This window comes from Pocillopora verrucosa, chromosome 13 (genome assembly GCF_036669915.1).
Source record: "Pocillopora verrucosa isolate sample1 chromosome 13, ASM3666991v2, whole genome shotgun sequence".
NCBI classification, from domain to species: domain Eukaryota; kingdom Metazoa; phylum Cnidaria; class Anthozoa; order Scleractinia; family Pocilloporidae; genus Pocillopora; species Pocillopora verrucosa.
Window position 1 is genome coordinate 5,487,244 of NC_089324.1, and position 19,910 is coordinate 5,507,153.

A 19,910-nucleotide genomic window follows, 5' to 3' on the forward strand; every position below is an offset into this window, starting at 1 on the left:
CTCTCTAAGCTGACATAGAGGTTTTTTTTTGAAAAAAAAAAAGAAAAAAAAACAGTCAAAAATTAAGCTGGTACTTTTATTTCGGTACCAGATTATTTCGGCTCCCTCTCCGGAATCGAACCCTAATTCTCCGTCACCCGTTGCAACCATGGTAAGCCACTACCTTACCATCGACAGTTGATATGGCAGATATTTGAATAAAACATCGCCAGCGCACAGGCCGTGCAATTCGATCAGTTACTATTGTATAAAACGTATACAACAGGACAACTTCGAATAAAGACTGTATTCCAGAATAACAATATACAAGACAGCTTTCACGCATTCCTTTTCATTTTCCTTTTATTTTAGTTTTTATCAAGAGTTCAAAGTTCAATTCGTGGGGGGTAAGAAACATACGAAAATCCACGTGACACTCTCGGTCCAGTTTTCAACACACTCCCCCACGTTGATTGATATCATCAATCAAAGTTCAGAGTTCAAAGTTCAATTAATCTTACGAATACAAATCATAACATGACAGAGTCAACTTAATAAATCTATCTTAATCAGAATTCACGACAACAATTGGGACATCCTCGTCCCTCACTACTCTAACAGGAACATTTGCCGCTTGGGGCACAGGATTGGCAGCTTCAGTATCCAACTTCACTTCCAAAGGATAGAGCCTCTGCAATGGGCGTCTCCATTCTGCAGTTGGTGAATTACCAGACTTAACTCTTACTACTGCACTTCGAACTCGACCATCTCGTCCTGGAAGTAATCGTTCGATCTTTCCAAGGCGCCACAGCTGTCTTGGGATCTTATTGTCATGTAGACACACAATATCTCCCACTTGCACTTTACGGAGAGAGTTAGCTCTCTTAGAATAGCGATGGTATTCTCTAAGTTGTGTGAGATATTCTGACCGCCATCGGTTCCAGAAGTGATCCAGAATTCGCTGTAAGAATTTTGCTCTTCTTGTTAGTGTTTCCTCGGTTTGGCCAACTTCATCCGACGTGCTCTTTGATGGTACTGACAAAATTCTGCGGCCCACAATCAGGTGTGAAGGTGTTAATGGTTCCTCCATTTCATCGAAGACATATGTCAAGGGTCGTGAGTTCAAGGCTGCTTCGACTCCCACAAGGACAGTAGATAGCTCATCATAGTTTAACCGAGCATTTCGTATACACTTCTTCAAACTCAACTTGACCGATTTTACCAGCCGTTCAAAAAATCCACCCCACCAAGGGGCTGCTTCAACGTTGAACTTCCACTGTGTGCCATCACGCTGACACTGGGCCTGCACTCTTGAATCCTTAAAAGTTTTCCCATTGTCACTGACAATCAAGACGGGGATTCTTCTTCTTCCGTTAAAGCGAGCAAGGGCTCTGATAAAACTCTCTGCACTTAGATTTGGAACAAGTTCAAGATGAACAGCTCGGGTTGCAGCGCACGTGAACAAAGCTATGTAGACCTTATTCATATCTCCCTTCTTTGCAAATACATCCTTGACATATATGGGCCCTGCGAAGTCCACTCCAACACGTGTAAATGCAAACTCATCACTCAACCGAAATTCAGGAAGAGGAGGGGAAGGAGGAACTGCATAGCTTCTCCCCTGTAACTTCTTACAAACAGAACAGTTTCCGATCGCAGTTTTCACAGTTTGCCTCCCTTTCGTCACCCAGAATCTTGATCTTAGTTCTGTGAGTGTATCCCTCACACCATTGTGAAGAACCTTGAAGTGACAGTCATTGATAACCAGGTAGGTGAATCGTGAACATCTTAAAAGGAATATCGGAAAACGAGCATCATATGGAATCGGGGCATTTTTAAGACAACCACCACACCTCAAGATTCCCTTGTCATCCGTAAACAGTGATAACGAGACCTTGACCTGGTCAAAGTTCTTGTCATTGTAGACGGATCTCTGCACCTCCTTGATCCAAAGTTCTCTTGCTTGATCCATCTCTTCTTGCGTTACTTCTCCATCAATCAATTCCTTCTTCTTTTTACTTTGCTTGAGATTAGAGACAAATCGCAAAACATATGCGGTGACTCGCATCAGTCTTTGAAGACTACTGAACGTCCTTTTCCAAGGGAATGATGCAATCAAGATTTAGCCGATTTTCTGAAGTCACCTCTCCAGAGGCAATGTTCACAAGAACTGACCTGTCATGCTGTTTCTTGCTGTTGTTACAGCTTCCCTTCTTCAGTTCTAGGTGAGGATCTGAATCATTACTTGTGACTTCAACAGAGTTCATTTTAAGACTTGGCCACTGCTCCTTCTCACCCCTAAGAAACTCAGGGCCACTCCACCACAACTGATTGGTGATCAATTTCGAGGTCATTGACCCACGCGAACAGATGTCAGCTGGATTGGATTCCGTGGGGCAATAATTCCACTGAGCTGGCTTTCTAAGTCGACGGATCTCAACCACTCTGTTTTGAATGAATTGCTTGAATTCTCTACTTACACCCCAAATCCACCACAGAGCAATTTGAGAATCTAACCAGCAATGTACAGAATCAACTTTCAATGTTCCGTCAAATGCTGTCAACACCGTATTGACTAATCGGGCCAGAATGAGAGCGCCTACTAACTCCAGTCGAGGTATGGTTTCTCCATTCATCGGGGCAACTCTGGTTTTTGATGACACAAGCTGGGTGAAGACAGTTCCAGTGGCTGTTCAACGCGTAAATACACAACTGCTTCATAGGCCTTCTTACTTGCATCCCCAAAACCATGGAGTTGAACACTTTGCAAATCTGCTTTTGACCAACCATGGAAGTAGTGTCTCTTCAGTTGTACCACTCCCACCTGCTTAGCATCTTGAACAAGCTTTAACCACTGTTCATGGATAAATGAATCCACAGGGTCATCCCAACCAACCCCTGTCTTGCAAATAGATTGAAAGATGATCTTCAGTGGAATGATGACTGGACTCAGTAGTCCCAAGGGGTCATACAGCTTGCTTGTTGTACCAAGAATAGCTCTCTTCGTAACCAGACAAGTATTGTCAGTTTCTAGTGAAGAAGTCAGATCCGAGAGCAACAAATCTTTCTCCCTATCCCAACCAACTCCAAGTACTTTGAGTTTTGATGTGGTGGAGTTCTTCGCTGCCTCAAACAGTGAACTTTAGTAGGTTTCATCTTCCTCTTGAATCGGGTGTTCCTTAACAAAACTGCTTGAAACTTGATGAGGCCGACTTTCAGATTGTTCAATTCTTTCCTGCAGGACTTTGGAGTTGGAGACCCACTTTCGCATATTGAAGCCGCCATTCTTGAAAGACGACTTCAGATTCTCATACATCTCGAGAACTGAATTATCGGAATCATCTCCACTAACAAAGTCATCCACGTACAAACTTTTCAGAATTCTCTCAGCAAACTCTCTGGGAATGTCAGCAGAAGATAAATGACGACGAATTGTTGCGTTTAATAAGAAGGGACTTGAGGAGACACCAAATGCAACTCTTGCAAATCGATACACTTGGAGTTTCGGGCGACTGCTTGTGATATCGTCAATCCACAGGAAACGAAGATAGTCACGATCTCTTGGGTGAACTGAAACATTTAAGAAGGCTTTCTCAATGTCTCCTATGAGGGCTACCTTGTGAGCCCGGAACCTCAGGAGGACGTCATAAATGAAAGGAGACAGTGGGGGACCAGCATACAGACAGTCATTAAGGCTTGGTGTGTTCCTTCCTGATCGAGCACTGGCGTCATAAACAATACGCAGTTTAGTAGTGTCCTTGTCGACACGGATCACTTCATGATGAGGAAGGTAATGTACCTTGCCCACACCATTATTAGTACCTTGCTCCACTGGTTCCACGATTCCCTGTTTTTCCTGATCTTGGATGACGTCATCATAGTGCTTTAACACCTCAGGCTTCAAATTCAGACGCTTCAGCAGTGAAACTAGCCTTGACTTGCACAATGCAAAATTATCTGGAAGCAGCTCATGGTCTTCCTTGAAAGGTAGCTGTACTTGATATCTTCCCTCCGTAAATTCAACTTTGCTAACAAATTTGTCATACAGAGACAAACTGTCATTTCGAATCCCAAGTGATTCATAGTCCCAGAATTTTCCAAGTTCAAAGGCAATTTCATCCCGATTGACAACACTCGCTTCCACTTTCAGAACATGTGTTGCAGTAAGATTCACTGTGTTACCATTGTCATTGTGAGACATAATCATGGTAGGGCCAGAGAGGACATATCCTTGTTTGGTGGCAAGAGCAACAGGTTCCCACGGTGCACCTCTCACTATGGTTCCTTCGACCAATGACCAATAATGATCAGCACCAATGAGAATACTGATAGGCAGATCTCCTCTACCACACCTGTCGGCTAAAGAGAGGCCGTGCAGATGTTCAGAGCTAGACTGAACGAGCTCTGTGGGTTGTTGGGTCAGGGGGCCACATATGACTGGTACCACATAGGCTTGTATATAGACAATTGCATCACACATGGTTTTGATACCCACTTGAACAATTTCGCATGTTCGTAGTCTGGCATCAGACTCACCAAAAGGTTTAATCAGAAGTGACTCTCTACCAATCACTGGTAACTTCAGTCTGTCTTTAAGGTTCTTAGTTATGTAAGATCTCTGGCTGCATGAGTCAAATACCAGGCGAACACTTAGGGAAGAAGTGTCATTATCTGGACGCACAACTTCAGCGGTTGCCGTCTGCAACAACACAGACCCTCTAGACTGATCCACATACATACTGGTAGATACACTGGCCACATTATCTTGATCTTGCCCACCCAGGGTTGATTGAGAATCACCACAAATTGCTACATGGTGAGCTCCTTGACATTTAAGACATTTCACATGAGCTTGACAGTTACGTGTTAAATGCCCTTGCTTGAGACAAAGGAAAAACTTGCCTTTCTTTTTAAGAACTTCCTTTTAGATTCAGTACTTATGACAACATTACACTTAGAACTCTGATGGTTTTGATTGCAAAATGAACACAAAAACACGAGAAGACTGCTTATCCTTAGAACTGTCAGTGTACAAAGCTGATGTAGAAAGTGGCAACTCACTTCTCTGATTTGAGGATCTGAACTCTTTGTTTTTGACAAGACATTGTTCTCTCAGTTGCAGTTCCTTGTGAAATTCAACCAAAATATCTTTCAGATTCCATGTCTCCGATTCCAGATTGCGATTGATAGCGATTCGAAATTCTTCCGGTAATTTCTGCATAACTATTGGTGTTAAGAAACAACCATACATCTCGGAAGAGATTTCCATACCTTCTAATCCACGAACATGAGATTCCACTGTGTCGTACAAGCTTCGGAGTTTCTTAACTTCGCCAATCGATTCCACCTTGGGGAGTTTGGTGAGCACTTCGATGTGGCTAGAGATCACCATCTGCCGATTTCCGAATCTTTGTTTCAGTAGATCAACCGCCTTTTCGTAGTTAGCACTCGTCAGGGCTAGACCAGCGACCGAACTTTGTGCAGTACCAGTGAGAAGTGACTTCAGATAGTTGAATTTATCCACGGAAGACAGATTTGGGTTCTTGTGAACCGCAGACTCGAAAGATTCCCAGAAAGGATACCCATGCATGGGATTTCCGTGGAATTTCTTCAGCTCAAGCTTGGGTAACTTTGCATGAGTGAAAGCTTTCGAAACGTGACCTTGAAAAGTTCCCGCGCTTTCGGGGGAAACAGGTTGCACCAGCTTCCAAAACAGATTCTAACTCTACAATACACTCCTGAATGGAGCTCATTAGCTCACAGCTCTCACAGACTTCGGTATCAATAACTTCAACGTCATCCATCAGATCCACAATTTCGCGGTCGAGCGACTGAAGCTCCCAATACTTCGTTTCAAGAGCGGTTCGAAGAAATTTCAGCCTTTTCACTTCGACGAGATTACCTTCAGCGATTAACCCTTTAGCATCTTCGATAGTTTTCTCGACAAACTTTCGATGACCGTCGCGAAATTTCCTCAGATTCTTCAATTTCTTCTTCCCCGACTGCGACATGTCACCCACGTGCTTCCAGCTCGCATTCACAACAATTTCATTGAAGACGTTCTTCAGAGCGGTAGAATCCCGGTTTTCGATTCCCGGGTCTCGGCACCAAATGTATAAAACGTATACAACAGGACAACTTCGAATAAAGACTGTATTCCAGAATAACAATATACAAGAAAGCTTTCACGCATTCCTTTTCATTTTCCTTTTTTTTTAGTTTTTATCAAGAGTTCAAAGTTCAATTCGTGGGGGGTAAGAAACATACGAAAATCCACGTGACACTCTCGGTCCAGTTTTCAACAACTTGATTCACCACACACCGGGCAGAACCCGCATTGGTTTTTACTCTAAATAAATACATCCCTTCCGCAGATAGTCGGGACTTTTCGCATGTATTAGCTCTAGAATTACTACGGTTATCCAAGTAGTAAGGGTACAATCAAATAAACGATAACTGATTTAATGAGCCATTCGCAGTTTCACAGTACTAGTGCTTATACTTAGACATGCATAGCTTAATATTTGAGACAAGCATATGACTACTGGCAGGATCAACCAGGTAGGGTATCCGCACGGAGACGTCCCCGACCCTAAGCCACTAAGCCAAGCCAAGGGTACGCTCCAGCCACAAGCCTCTTGCCGTAGCCGACGAGGCTGGACTTTCCAATCACTTCCGCACTTTCTGCGCTTTCTACACTCAGCCAAAGGGCACCAACGGAGAAGGGCACAAAACCGCCTCTCCTTCCGCCCTAAGCAAGCAGAACTTCTATGCCACGTCTTTCTGCCTACCCAGCGCGATTCCAAAAGCATGCTGTTCGAACACCTACCAGTCCGCAGGATGCAGGAACGCACGTCAGCGAAGGAACGCTCACCTTCCTTCCAACGATGCCAAGCACATATCTCACCAAAGGCCATCTCCTACAACGAGCCATCACCTTCTTCGACGTCTAAGGAAACATCGTTCTATTCGTATCAGCAATCTGGCTGCACGAACAAAAAACCTCACAAACTGCTTCAGTAGTACTCCATGGCGCTTGCAAATGACGCGGGAACCGTATGTGTGACGAACAGGGCTTACTGACTCGCCGGTTCCCTCGCTCGCATTAACCGAGCTAACGAGCCCACCTGTCCCTATGTAGGATTTCAACGTCTTTTTGTCCGCACAGCTGAGGACACTTAGAAAAAATTGCCAAAATTCGAAACAAATTTTTTTCGACCGACCCCCAAAAGTGGTACCACCTCGTAAGGTAAGACGAGGCGAAACTGCGCATGTACGTTTCAGCTCGCGCGGGCCCAGTCTTGCGCGGCCACACTGCAAAAAGACCATTTTCTATGGGCAGGAGATCCCCTCAACGACCTTTAACAAAAAAACTATTGACGCCAGCAGCTAGATCTCATAACTTTTGATTGACATTTCACAGTTGACGCCCACTCGGCTCAATCCCCGCGCGGCCAGACCCAAGAAACCACTCTCTCTCTGCCCAGGAGACCCCTTACACGACATTTCAAGAAAAAAATTTTTGCCCCAACAGTTGTATATCATCATTCCCGACTGACATTTCGGAGTCTACGCCCCCTCCACCCAGTTCCCGCGCGGCCAGCGCCAGAAAACCGCTTCTTCGTCTCTAAGCAGAGCCTTTTAACGACCTTTTTCGACCCTTTTAACACAGCCAGCAAGTAGCACCAATCCATGAGAACTTCCTCCCGGAACATCAGCATCTCGGGTCCAACCCCCGCGCGGCCAGCGCCAAAAAACCGCTTTTCGATAGGTTAGCAGAGCCCTTTAGCGACCCTTTTCGACCTTTTTAACACCACCAGTAGGTAGCAAGGATCCAAGTGAACTTCGTACCGGAACATCAGCATCTCGGGTCCAATCCCCGCGCGGCCAGCGCCCAAAAAACCGCTTTTCGATAGATTAGCAGAGCCCTTTAGCGACCGTTTTCGACCTTTTCAACACCACCAGCAGGTAGCACGGGTCCAGGTGAACTTCATCCCGGAACATCAGCATCTCGGGTCCAATCCCCGCGCAGCCAGCGCCAAAAAACCGCTTTTCGATAGGTTAGCAGAGCCCTTTAGCGACCGTTTTCGATCTTTTTAACACCCCCAGCAGGTAGCATGGGTCCAGGTCAACTTCTTCCCGGAACATCAGCATCTCGGGTCCACTCCCCGCGCGGCCAGTGCCAAAAATCCGCTTTTCGATAGGTTAGAAGAGCCCTTTAGCGACCGTTTTCCACCTTTTCAACACCCCCAGCAGGTAGCACGGGTCCAGGTCAACTTCGTCCCGGAACATCAGCATCTCGGGTCTAATCCCCGCGCGGCCAGCACCAAAAAAACCGCTTTTCGACAGGTTAGAAGAGCCCTTTAGCGACCGTTTTCCACGTTGTTAACACCACCAGCAGGTAGCACGAGTCGAAGCGAACTTTGTCCCGGAACATCAGCATCTCGGGTCCAATCCTCGCGCGGCCAGTGCCAAAAAACCGCTTTTCGATAGGTTAGAAGAGCCCTTTAGCGACCGTTTTCCACCTTTTCAACGCCCCCGGCAGGTAGCACGGGTCCAGGTCAACTTCCTCCCGGAACATCAGCATCTCGGGTCCAATCCCCGCGCGGCCAGCGTTAAAAAACCGCTTTTCGATTTGTTAGAAGAGCCCTTTAGCGACCGTTTTCGACCTTTCTAACACCACCAGCAGGTAGCACGGATCCAGGTCAACTTCGTCCCGGAACATCAGCATCTCGGGTCCAATCCCCGCGCGGCCAGCACCAAAAAAACCGCTTTTCGATAGGTTAGAAGAGCCCTTTAGCGACCGTTTTCCACGTTGTTAACACCACCAGCAGGTAGCACGAGTCGAAGTGAACTTCGTCCCGGAACATCAGCATCTCGGGTCCAATCCTCGCGCAGCCAGTGCCAAAAAACCGCTTTTCGATATGTTAGAAGAGTCCTTTAGCGACCAGTTTCCACCTTTTTAACACGACCAGCAGGTAGCACGGGTCTAAGTGAGCTTCGTCCCGGAACATCACCATCTTGGGGCCAATCTTCGCGCGGCCAGTGCCAAAAAACCGCTTCTCGATAGGTTAGAAGAGCCCTTTAGCGACCGTTTTCCACCTTTGTAACACCACCAGCAGGTAGCACGGGTCCAAGTGAACTTCGTCCCGGAACATCAGCATCTTGGGTCCAACCCTCGCGCGGCCAGCGCCAAAAAACCGCTTTTCGATAGGTTAGAAGAGCCCTTTAGCGACCGTTTTCCACGTTTTAACACAACCAGCAGGTAGCACGAGTCCAAGTGAACTTCGTCTCGGAACATCAGCATCTCGGGTCCAATCCTCGCGCGGCCAGCGCCAAAAAACCACTTTTCGATTGGTCAGAAGAGCCCTTTAGCGACCGGTTTCGACCCTTTTAACACCACCAGCAGGTAGCACGGGTCCAAGTGAACTTTGTCCCGGAACATCAGCATCTCAGGTCCAATCCTCGCGCGGCCAGCGCCAAAAAACCGCTTTTCGATTTGTTAGAAGAGCCCTTTAGCGACCGTTTTCGACCTTTCTAACACCACCAGCAGGTAGCACGGATCCAGGTCAACTTCGTCCCGGAACATCAGCATCTCGGGTCCAATCCCCGCGCGGCCAGCACCAAAAAAACCGCTTTTCGATAGGTTAGAAGAGCCCTTTAGCGACCGTTTTCCACGTTGTTAACACCACCAGCAGGTAGCACGAGTCGAAGTGAACTTCGTCCCGGAACATCAGCATCTCGGGTCCAATCCTCGCGCAGCCAGTGCCAAAAAACCGCTTTTCGATATGTTAGAAGAGTCCTTTAGCGACCAGTTTCCACCTTTTTAACACGACCAGCAGGTAGCACGGGTCTAAGTGAGCTTCGTCCCGGAACATCACCATCTTGGGGCCAATCCTCGCGCGGCCAGTGCCAAAAAACCGCTTCTCGATAGGTTAGAAGAGCCCTTTAGCGACCGTTTTCCACCTTTGTAACACCACCAGCAGGTAGCACGGGTCCAAGTGAACTTCGTCCCGGAACATCAGCATCTCGGGTCCAACCCTCGCGCGGCCAGCGCCAAAAAACCGCTTTTCGATAGGTTAGAAGAGCCCTTTAGCGACCGTTTTCCACGTTTTAACACAACCAGCAGGTAGCACGAGTCCAAGTGAACTTCGTCTCGGAACATCAGCATCTCGGGTCCAATCCTCGCGCGGCCAGCGCCAAAAAACCACTTTTCGATTGGTCAGAAGAGCCCTTTAGCGACCGGTTTCGACCCTTTTAACACCACCAGCAGGTAGCACGGGTCCAAGTGAACTTTGTCCCGGAACATCAGCATCTCGGGTCCAATCCTCGCGCGGCCAGCGCCAAAAAACCGCTTTTCGTTAGGTTAGAAGAGCCCTTTAGCGACCGTTTTCCACCTTTTTAACACCACCAGCAGGTAGCACGGGTCAAAGTGAACTACCTCCCGGAACATCAGGATGTCGGGTCCAATCCTCGCGCGGCCAGTGCCAAAAAACCGCTTTTCGATTGGTTAGAAGAGCCCTTTAGCGACCGGTTTCCACCTTTTTAACATCTCCATCAGGTAGCACCGGTTGATATCAACTTCGTCCCGGAATATCAGCATCCTGGGTCCAATCCCCGTGCGGCCAGTGCCAAAAAATCGTCTTTCTGTATCTAAGCAGAGCCCTTTCGCGAGATTTTTTTAAGAACTTTAAGTTCACCAGGAGTTAGGCCTGGTCGCTGTGCATCACGTGCAGCAATATCGGCGTCTAAGACCCAATCCCCGCGCCGCCAGAGTCCAAAAACCCCTTTTTCTCTGGGGAGGGGAGCCTTCCAACCAGCTCGGAATGGAAAACCGTCGGCACCAGCGAGTAGGTCTTCAGAGGCTGTGTCTATATCTATAGGTCTGCGGCCCGTCGGTCAGTTCCTTGTAGCCGTTTATGGTGGTGAAGTTTAGTTAGGAAATTTTTTAAGTTCCCGAGGCGATACCACCATCGTGTTCAGCGCGAAAAGTTACGTACGATGCACCTACTCTCTAAGGAGAAGATCGAAAAAAACGCTCGAGACTTAACAAAAAAAAAAAAAAGTCTCATCTTTGGGGAGTTGGATTTTTTTTTGCAGCCCTCTGCCGGACTAACTCCCTCGGCAACCCTCAGCAAGCACTCGCTCGTTCTCGGTAGGAACGGTAGGACCGTAGGAAGCAAGCGAGCAGGCGAGTAGGGAAGGAGGGAGGGAAAAGGGAGAAGGGAGAAGGGAAAAGGGAAAGGCCGTGGGAGTTGAAAAAAACTTTGCAATTATAATGAAAATATGTGTGATTTGGAAAGGAACAAATCTTAGAACAAAGGCTTAATCTCAGAAGATCGTAGCAACAAGGCTACTCTACAACTTACAATACCCCGTTCTTTATTTAAGTCGTCTGCAAAGGATTTATCTCCGGAAACGTTCGAGTTGGCTATCGGTAGTGCAACGGGGGCTCTTGTCCCCCATGGCACTTGGAGACGCACGAGGACCGACGAGCGGGCCTCTATTCTTGTTCGCCTAACCGTAATCCTAATGCTTTCAGCACGGATTCTGACTTAGAGGCGTTCAGTCATAATCCAACAGTGGTAGCTTCGCACCATTGGCTTTTCAGCCAAGCGCAAATGCCAGCGGTCTGAATCTGCGCTTCCTCTCGTACTGAGCAGAATTACTATTGCAACAACGTCTCATCAGTAGGGTAAAAAAACCTGTCTCACGACGGTCTAAACCCAGCTCACGTTCCCTATTGGTGGGTGAACAATCCATCACTTGGCGAACTCTGCTTCGCAATGATAGGAAGAGCCGACATCGAAGGATCAAAAAGCAACGTCGCTATGAACGCTTGGCTGCCACAAGCCAGTTATCCCTGTGGTAACTTTTCTGACACCTCTAGCTTAAAACTCCTAAAGACTAAAGGATCGATAGGCCACGCTTTCGCGGTTTGTATTCCTACTGAAAATCAAAATCAAGCGAGCTTTTAACCCTTTTGTTCTACGCGAGATTTCTGTTCTCGCTGAGCTCGCCTTAGGACACCTGCGTTATCATTTGACAGATGTGCCGCCCCAGCCAAACTCCCAACCTGACGGTGTCTCGGACGCGGATCGGCTCCGACGCGAGGCCGGAGCCTTAACTCCAGAAAGTGAACATTGCGGTTCGCCTCCGCTCCATCCAATAAGTAAAAAAACGATCAGAGTAGTGGTATTTCACCGGCGCGCAGCGAGCTGCTCCCACTTATTCTACACCTCTCATGTCTTTTCACAAGGTCAGACTAGAGTCAAGCTCAACAGGGTCTTCTTTCCCCGTTCCCTTTGCTGCGGTTTCGCTAGATAGTAGATAGGGACCGGGGGCTCTTGTCCCCCATTGGCGGGCCTCTGTGGGAATCTCGTTCATCCATTCATGCGCGTCACTAATTAGATGACGAGGCATTTGGCTACCTTAAGAGAGTCATAGTTACTCCCGCTGTTTACCCGCGCTTGGTTGAATTTCTTCACTTTGACATTCAGAGCACTGGGCAGAAATTACATTGCGTCAACACACCGTTTCCGGCCATCGCAATGCTTTGTTTTAATTAAACAGTCGGATTCCCCAAGTCACTGCCAGTTCTAAGTTCGCCATTCGTCGCCTCCCGATCTGAAAACCGAGGGTCACAGCTGGGCCACTCCATAGGCCGATTCCTTCCCGGTCCGACCGCGACCTCGAGAGGGAGAGAGAACCCCCCCCCCCCCCCTCGCCTCGACCACGGCCAGTCCGGGCCGGATCCAACCGCTTCAGTAGTATAGAGCGTCTGATTAGCAATTCCCGCGCGGCCTGGGTCCGAGTTTGATTAATAATTTATTCATACCATGTAGGTACACGTGTTAGGGTTAGTTAGGGTTATTAGATAATTATATTCAGATGTGCCGCCCCAGCCAAACTCCCAACCTGATGACGTGTAGCTACGAGGGTAAAAATAGATTATTTTATGAGCTACTATCCATATCGACCATCTTTGTTATTGAAGATAAGGGTCGGTTTGATTTATATGGAACGGTAGCGTAAAAATCATCCATGTGGGATACCTATTTGTGTGATGCGCATGTGTAATCTTCTTCAAGCATCTTCTCAATGCTTTAGAGCCAGTCCCTATGTGGTATGAATGTCACGAAATGTCCTATGGCTGGTACTTATGTGGTGTACGACGTCACAAAATGTTACGTGTGACGTCATCTGCCCAGACTTGCCCACCCAAGCTAAATCCCAAGAGAGATGTTGTCTAAACTTGTCTAGGACTTGCAAGAGTTGTCTAGTATTGCTTAAGGCTGTCCGAATCTCTAGGGGTTAAGATTTATTATTTAAAGTGAAGTCGTAAGTAGGAGTCATAAACATGCCCACCGTTTTTCAATATCCCGCGATTTTACGTGTACATGCAAAACATGTAAATCGTGTATCAAATATAAAGAGTTCGCCGTTCGTCGCCTCCCGATCTGACCCGAGGGTCACAGCTGGGCCACTCCACGGCCGATTCCTTCCCGGTCCGACCGCGACCTCGAAATTACGAAATTTAAGTCTAAAAGATTCAGTCCAAACTTGCCCAATCTCCCAAGAGAGACATGTCAATCAAGATCATTTATTTTCCTTATAAAAGTGGAGTCGTTGTAGCAGTCAAATCACAGTTCGTACTCGCAGAGTGCAAAGCAAGCATCAAGGAAGCAAGATGGAAGATAACAAGACTAAGAAGACATCAAAGAGGGTTCACCCTTATGCCAAGAAAGAGACTTTGAAGAATAAGAAAGAATGGGCTAAAAACAAGCTGAAAGGTAGTCTCGTTATAGATGCACTGCCTATGAAGAACCCAGACTTTGTTGCTAAAGATGTGAAACTACCCAAGTTCGAGGTGGATTATATGAAACCAGAAGTCAAGTCATCTAAGCAAACATCTCCTCTGAAAGAGTTGAACCAGCTGGTGGAAAGTGTTTAGAATGACCCATCAACCCTGGAGAAGACTGAAGTAATGGAAGAAGGAGAAATCGTACCTGGCGTAGAAGGTACAGGTACGTTTCATTATTCTTCTCTGCAAGAATTGTTGGACAGTGTGGAAGTCAGTTATCCATGTCCCATCCACCAGACTATGATGGAGGAATTAAAATCTAAAAAAGAAGATTGTGACGATGTATTCCTCCGTTGCTCGTCCGCCCGTTGCCCAGTATTTTGTAATCTCAGTGATTACAACCGTTATTACTATGAATGTCAAAGACAGGGTCACCCCTGGTTCACCCTGGACAGAATCGACAAGATGGTGTGCGAATGTGGAATTACTCCCACATTGTCTTTGACTCAATCAGAAACAAATTATGGCAAAATGTATTTGCGATGCAGTCGACATAACTGTGATCTTTTTACCTGGTGGCGATTTAAACCCAACAAGAGGTCAGTGCAAATTCTTACGGATGGATGTGAATGATTCATTTCAGGACTAGATGTCAAGATGACATTTGCTGATTTATTAGAAGCCCTTTTTCCTTTACTTCGAAGAAAGTAATAAGAGTCAAATGTATTAATTTTTTAGGCATAGTGTTCATTCAAACTTTTCTTTCACCAGATGTAAAAATACACATGTTTTTTAGTTGTTGTTCCAAGTTTTGTTAATTTTTTTGTAGATGGGATAAGTACAGACCATCTTGAAATCGCACGGTTGATGGGTAGAAACACAAAGCTAGATACATTGTCTATGGACGATCATGTTGAAATCGCTTGGTTGATCGGTATGCCTAAGTTTAGAAAATTAGCTAGACGCTTAGGATTGTCGGATAAAGACTTAGAATGTATTGCTTGTGATGTACAGTTTTTAGAAGATAATATGGATAAATAAATAAAAGTTGTATCACCAAAAACACTGTGTCATTTGTCTGTGTCAATCATGAGGCGTGTGAGACGGTCACTGATTAAAAGAAGAAAACGCAATCAACCTGGGGGTGCTTCTGTGGGTAGGGTTAAGAAAATTCTTCGTAGAGGTCCCTCTCTTACCGATAAATTAGCTTACGCAGCAGGTATGTTGTTATCGGGTCCTGCACTAGGTTTTGGAACACTTGGTAAACTTCTGGGAAAACAGGCTTTAAAAGGCATTATGGATAATGTCAAGCATTATAAAAAGGGTCGGCGATGAAAAAAAACCACGAGTTCATCATGCTTACCTCGTGGAGTCAATGGCTATGCTACTTGCATTATCGAGTGGTGTCGTGGCTTTGTGATCGCATCCCACATATCGTCTTCGAAGAGGATGAGCCGCATAAAATCCCTTACCAATGGGTTCCCGAAGATATGGAAGTTGAGGTGTTTAAATTTGTCGTGAAACCACACCTACATCCACTACACGACCGTACCTTTCATTTGATGACGTTTATGAGATACTATGATGGGAAGTATACATATAAGACGTGGAATCAGTTGTATACGCAGTACCTTCATAAGTATTGGGTCACCTACCATTGTTTCAAACTTTGGTGTCATTTTTCATGGTTAAGAACATTAAGAAAGATGTCAAGGACGACTTGTATGACGAACCCGGTGTCGTCGGTAGTTTGGGTGGTGTGGCACCGTATGCCAAAGCTCAAAAGATCTCTATTGCTCAAGGTAAAAAAGAATTAGAGAAAAAATTGGCGTACACGCTTCACAAACCCAGACGTCGACGAGGAGAATTTTTACCTGTGGTGGTGTTCGACATTGATCAACAATGGGTAGCAGATTTAATCGAAGTACAGACCCTATCCAAACAGAACAAGGGATACCGATACGTATTGGTCGTGATCGATGCCTTTTCCAAATACGCGTGGGCCCGGCCGATTAAAAAGAAAACAGGAAAAGATGTGACGGATGCGTTTGCAAAAATACTCAAGGAAGCCAAAGGAAGGAAACCTCAGACGTTACAGACAGATGCAGGCAAAGAATTTTACAATCAGACCTTTCAATCATTGATGAAAACACAGGAGATTTATCACTTTTCTACTCATGGAGATGCCAAAGCCAGTATCGTCGAACGATTTAAAAGAACCCTTAAATCGAAATTGTATCGCTATTTCACGGCTGCCAACACACTCAAATATGTAGACATATTGCCCAAACTTGTCAATCAATACAATCGCACCTATCACAGGAGTATTAAAACCACACCAGCTAAAGTCACCACATTCAATGCCAAAGAAGTGTGGAACAATTTGTATGGGAAATATCAGACTAAGAAAGAAAAAAAGCCTGCATTTAAAGTAGGCGATAAAGTCCGATTGAATAAAAAATTTAGACCGTTTAAGAAAGGGTATCTACCAGGATGGACGGAAGAAGTGTTTCAAGTTCGTAAAGTCGTACCCGGAATGGTAACGAATGGTAACCTATAAAGTGCAAGAATTGGATGACACGCCCTTACAAGGCACATTTTATGTGTGGGATTTGCAAAAAGTACATGTAGATGAAGCGACCTATTTTCGAGTGGAAAAAGTATTAAAGAGACAAAAGGATAAATTGTTTGTCAAGTGGAAAGGGTACCCTAGCAAATATAACAGTTGGATTAATAAAAAAGATTTAAAGTGAATTGTGTGTTTGTGGTGATCGCATTATGAGAGGAGGAAGTTTGAGACGCTTTAAACTGTATGTGCCAAATGAACAAGGAGGTGGTGGTCTCATGCGCTGGCAGACCCCCTCACCTTATGCCCCACCGCCTTTTATCGGATCCTGGGGTGATCCTCAAATAGATGCCGGAGTCAAAGACATGGCTAAAGATTTTTTGAAAGATGTAGCAGGAGGCCTTAAAAGCAGTGTCAAAAAGCGTTCGTTATCAGAAGTGCCGCGAGGTATAAAGAGAGGGGCTTCCCAAGCGCTCAAGAACGAATTGAAGAGAAAAGTTGCCAAGAGGTTGAACGATATTTTTGGAGAATAAAACATGGTCTGCATCAGCACCGTACGTCAAAGTGATCCTATCATTGGTGTAGGCACAGCATCACCGACAGATCCTGTGTCCTCCATCTTAAAAAGGTATAAAGGGAGAAGAAGAAAATAACAGCAACGAGGAGGATTTCTCACAAGTCTTATAAAGAAAATAGGAACACGACAACTGTGCATAAACGCAGAAGACGTTGAAACAGACACATCACCATGTCTATCAAAGGGGCAGAGCAGAATTCAAGTCTAGATCTCTTTAGAATACCACCTACAGATCTTTCTACGGTAAAGTACCGATATGTCAAAATACCACCTCAGACATCTAGTATTACTCTTATCCAAGTGTACGTGGAACGACAATCAGATCTCATCGATCTTTCGAGAAGTTTTGTCCAACTGGATTTGGGTTTCAAAACCACAGAAAATGCCAATCTCACAGCACGCGCAAACAATGTGGGTGTGATGACTTCACCAGCCAACAATATTGCACACACCCTCTTCAAGCAAATCAATTTCAGAGCCAATGGTACCTTACTCACCGAACAAGTATCTTAAAGCTTTCATACAGACGATCCTTAATTATGACAGGAATGATGGAGAGACGATACTCGAACCAGCTGGATGGCGGAACGAAATTGATTCTCCTGTAACCTACCCCGCTGCAAATGTCAAGATGGATGATGCCACGTCTACAGCTCTTTCCATAAATCATCAAGAAAGCATCAAGAGAAAGAGAGCAGATGCAACAGATTACTATGCAGGAGGAAAGAGGAGAATCTTGAGAATGAAACCGTTTATAGACGCGTTTCACCAAGGAAAATGGATCGTCCCCAAAACTCTTTTGGAATTGGAATTTTATCTGAATCCAGCAGCTTTATTCATGAATGGAGAAGCCAATCCACCCGGTGAGGAAGTCCGAGTCAACCCAGAGGATATTAAACTTACCTTCTTTCTATGTCTGGTGTCCCTAAACCCAGCTGTCTACATGAGCATGATGAGTATGATGACCAAAACCCCAACCAAGTATCCCATGATCCGCACCGAGATGAGACAGTTTCCCTTAGACAATGGGGCCACTTCTAAAGAAATCAACAACCCATTCAATGGAAAGGTGCCCCAAAGAGTCATCATTGGTATTCTGAAAACTACTGCATTCAATGGTCAATACAACGAAGACCCCTTGGCCTTTGGAAAATTTGGGGTGGAATACATCAAACAAATTGTGAATGGAGAAGAATACCCTTACGAGACTTTGGAACTCAACACGGCTAATGGTCAAAAAGACTTGGTGGGTTATCACCGATTTCTGGATGCTACTGGCTGTCTGTACAGAAATGCAGGAAACATGGTGCGATTCAAAGACTGGGGTCATGGAAAAAATTGCACGCTGTTTGCGTTTTCCAATGTGGCCAATGGAAGACACGATGACCCGGTTATTCTACCTAAAAATGAAGGCTTCATCAACATTCACATTAAATGTGCAGGTCAAGCAAGTCAGAAAACGGTGATCGTTTATGCTGAATATGAAAGCATTATGGAAATTGATGGCATTAAAGGAGCTACCACGATGGAAGTGCATTAGTGATGGAGTTTGTGTGGCTTACTACGAATCAACTCAACGCTTTAGCGGATAGCGATCCAGAACTCCGCAAGTACTTTGTGAGTGCTTTAGCCTGTGACGAACTACCCGAGTCGCCTGAACGTGTGAAACCGAGAGCTTACATTGTCAATACCCACCCTGCAGACAAACCTGGGGAACACTGGATAGCTGTGTGGACCGAACACGATAGCTGTGAAATTTTAGATAGTTATGGTTTAGATTTAACCACCTATGAATTTCTGACACCATTCATTGTATGGTTAAACCGATGGCCTTACGTGCGTAAAAATACTCGGGCATTACAATCTGTAAAAACCGCAAGTTGTGGAAACTATGCCATCATTTATTTAATGTGTAAAGCAAGACGCAAGAGTATGGATGAGTTTTTTTCCATGTTTTCTAAAAAGGATTATGTAGGCAACGATGATAAAGTAGGCGACATGTTAGAAGACATCATTCAATCGTTAATAAAATAAAAGGAATGAAATAAAATCGTGTCATTTTTGTGTAACTCCCTTTTAGCAATCATGTTCAAGTGTGTGGAACCAGGATTTTTGTTCAAATCCCCTTCCAATATTTTGATTGTGGGCCCTACAAGTTGTGGAAAAACCACCTTTCTCCACCACCTACTTTTGGAAAATTTAGACCTCTTTGACGAAAGACCGCCCCGCGTGCATTGCTGTTATGGATCCTGGCAAAATAAGTTTGACGACATGCAACGCCATGGCATAGAATTTTTTAAAGGAGTGCCTACCCACGACGATTTAACAACATGGTTTGGAGATAAACGAGGGGGTATTCTTGTCTTGGATGATCTCATGTCGGAGGGAGGAGATGACAGAGAAATATTTAATCTTTTCACACAATATTCTCACCACATGAATGTCACCGTGTGTTATCTCTGCCAAGACATGTTCCCTCAAGGAAAATATGCCAAGACCATCTCTAGGAATGCGCAATACATTATTGCCTTTAAAAATCCTAGAGATAAAGTGGCGTTGCGCACCTTACTGCTACAGATATACCCGACCAAGTGGCTACCTGTTATGGATATATATAATGCATGTACGGACAGACCCTATGGTTATTTGTTATTTGACGTACACCCTGCAAGTAGAGATTCTACGAGACTTTTAAGTCACTTGTTACGACACGAAGGGTGTGTACGCTGTTACAGAGAGAAATAAATAAGAAAGATGCCTGGTTATAAGCACAGTATGCCCACAACCCGAAGGAGAAGAAGAGTGAAAAGAAGACTAACCAAAAGAGGACAAAAAGGAGGTATCCTACCATTAGCGGCACTGGAACCCTCATTGCTGGAGGTAAAGCATTGGGTTTAAGTGCCCTTGGAGGAGCTGCATCGTTTGGGGCTAAAAAAAAGGCCTAGAAGCTCTTACAAAGAAAAAGCGATCATTAATAGTTTCAA

The 19,910-nt window shown here is 45.4% G+C and overlaps 4 protein-coding genes across 4 annotated transcripts; 1 reads left to right on the plus strand and 3 right to left on the minus strand.

Annotated features, from left to right (window-relative positions):
• Positions 1-544: 544 nt before the first annotated feature.
• On the minus strand, positions 545-2,047 carry LOC136277846 (uncharacterized). The gene has a single exon (XM_066160590.1). It carries the CDS (start codon positions 2,045-2,047, stop codon positions 545-547), a length of 1,503 nt encoding a protein of 500 aa, XP_066016687.1.
• A 13-nt stretch (positions 2,048-2,060) lies between these two features.
• On the minus strand, positions 2,061-2,615 carry LOC136277847 (uncharacterized). Its single transcript, XM_066160591.1, has one exon. It carries the CDS (start codon positions 2,613-2,615, stop codon positions 2,061-2,063), a length of 555 nt encoding a protein of 184 aa, XP_066016688.1.
• Positions 2,612-5,569, minus strand: LOC136277848 (uncharacterized). Its single transcript, XM_066160592.1, has 3 exons — positions 5,041-5,569; positions 3,193-4,803; positions 2,612-3,102 (listed from the first exon to the last, which is right to left on the minus strand). Exons 1-3 carry the CDS (start codon positions 5,567-5,569, stop codon positions 2,612-2,614), a joined length of 2,631 nt encoding a protein of 876 aa, XP_066016689.1.
• Positions 5,570-19,197: 13,628 nt separating this feature from the next.
• Positions 19,198-19,671, plus strand: LOC136277849 (uncharacterized). Its single transcript, XM_066160593.1, has one exon. The coding sequence runs from the start codon at positions 19,198-19,200 to the stop codon at positions 19,669-19,671; it is 474 nt and encodes a 157-aa protein (XP_066016690.1).
• The last annotated feature ends 239 nt before the right edge of the window (positions 19,672-19,910 follow it).

What these genes read in the sequence shown, in the direction of transcription:
- LOC136277846 (XM_066160590.1), bottom strand. Translation starts at nt 2,047, where the DNA reads ATGCGAGTCACCGCATATGTTTTGCGATTTGTCTCTAATCTCAAGCAA.
- LOC136277847 (XM_066160591.1), bottom strand. Translation starts at nt 2,615, where the DNA reads ATGAATGGAGAAACCATACCTCGACTGGAGTTAGTAGGCGCTCTCATT.
- LOC136277848 (XM_066160592.1), bottom strand. Translation starts at nt 5,569, where the DNA reads ATGCATGGGTATCCTTTCTGGGAATCTTTCGAGTCTGCGGTTCACAAG. An exon ending in CAGATCCTCAAATCAGAGAA is followed by an intron (nt 4,804 to 5,040) that starts GTGAGTTGCCAC and finishes TTAAATGTCAAG; the next exon opens with GAGCTCACCATGTAGCAATT. An exon ending in AAGAATTGAACAATCTGAAA is followed by an intron (nt 3,103 to 3,192) that starts GTCGGCCTCATC and finishes TGTTTGAGGCAG; the next exon opens with CGAAGAACTCCACCACATCA.
- LOC136277849 (XM_066160593.1), top strand. Translation starts at nt 19,198, where the DNA reads ATGCAACGCCATGGCATAGAATTTTTTAAAGGAGTGCCTACCCACGAC.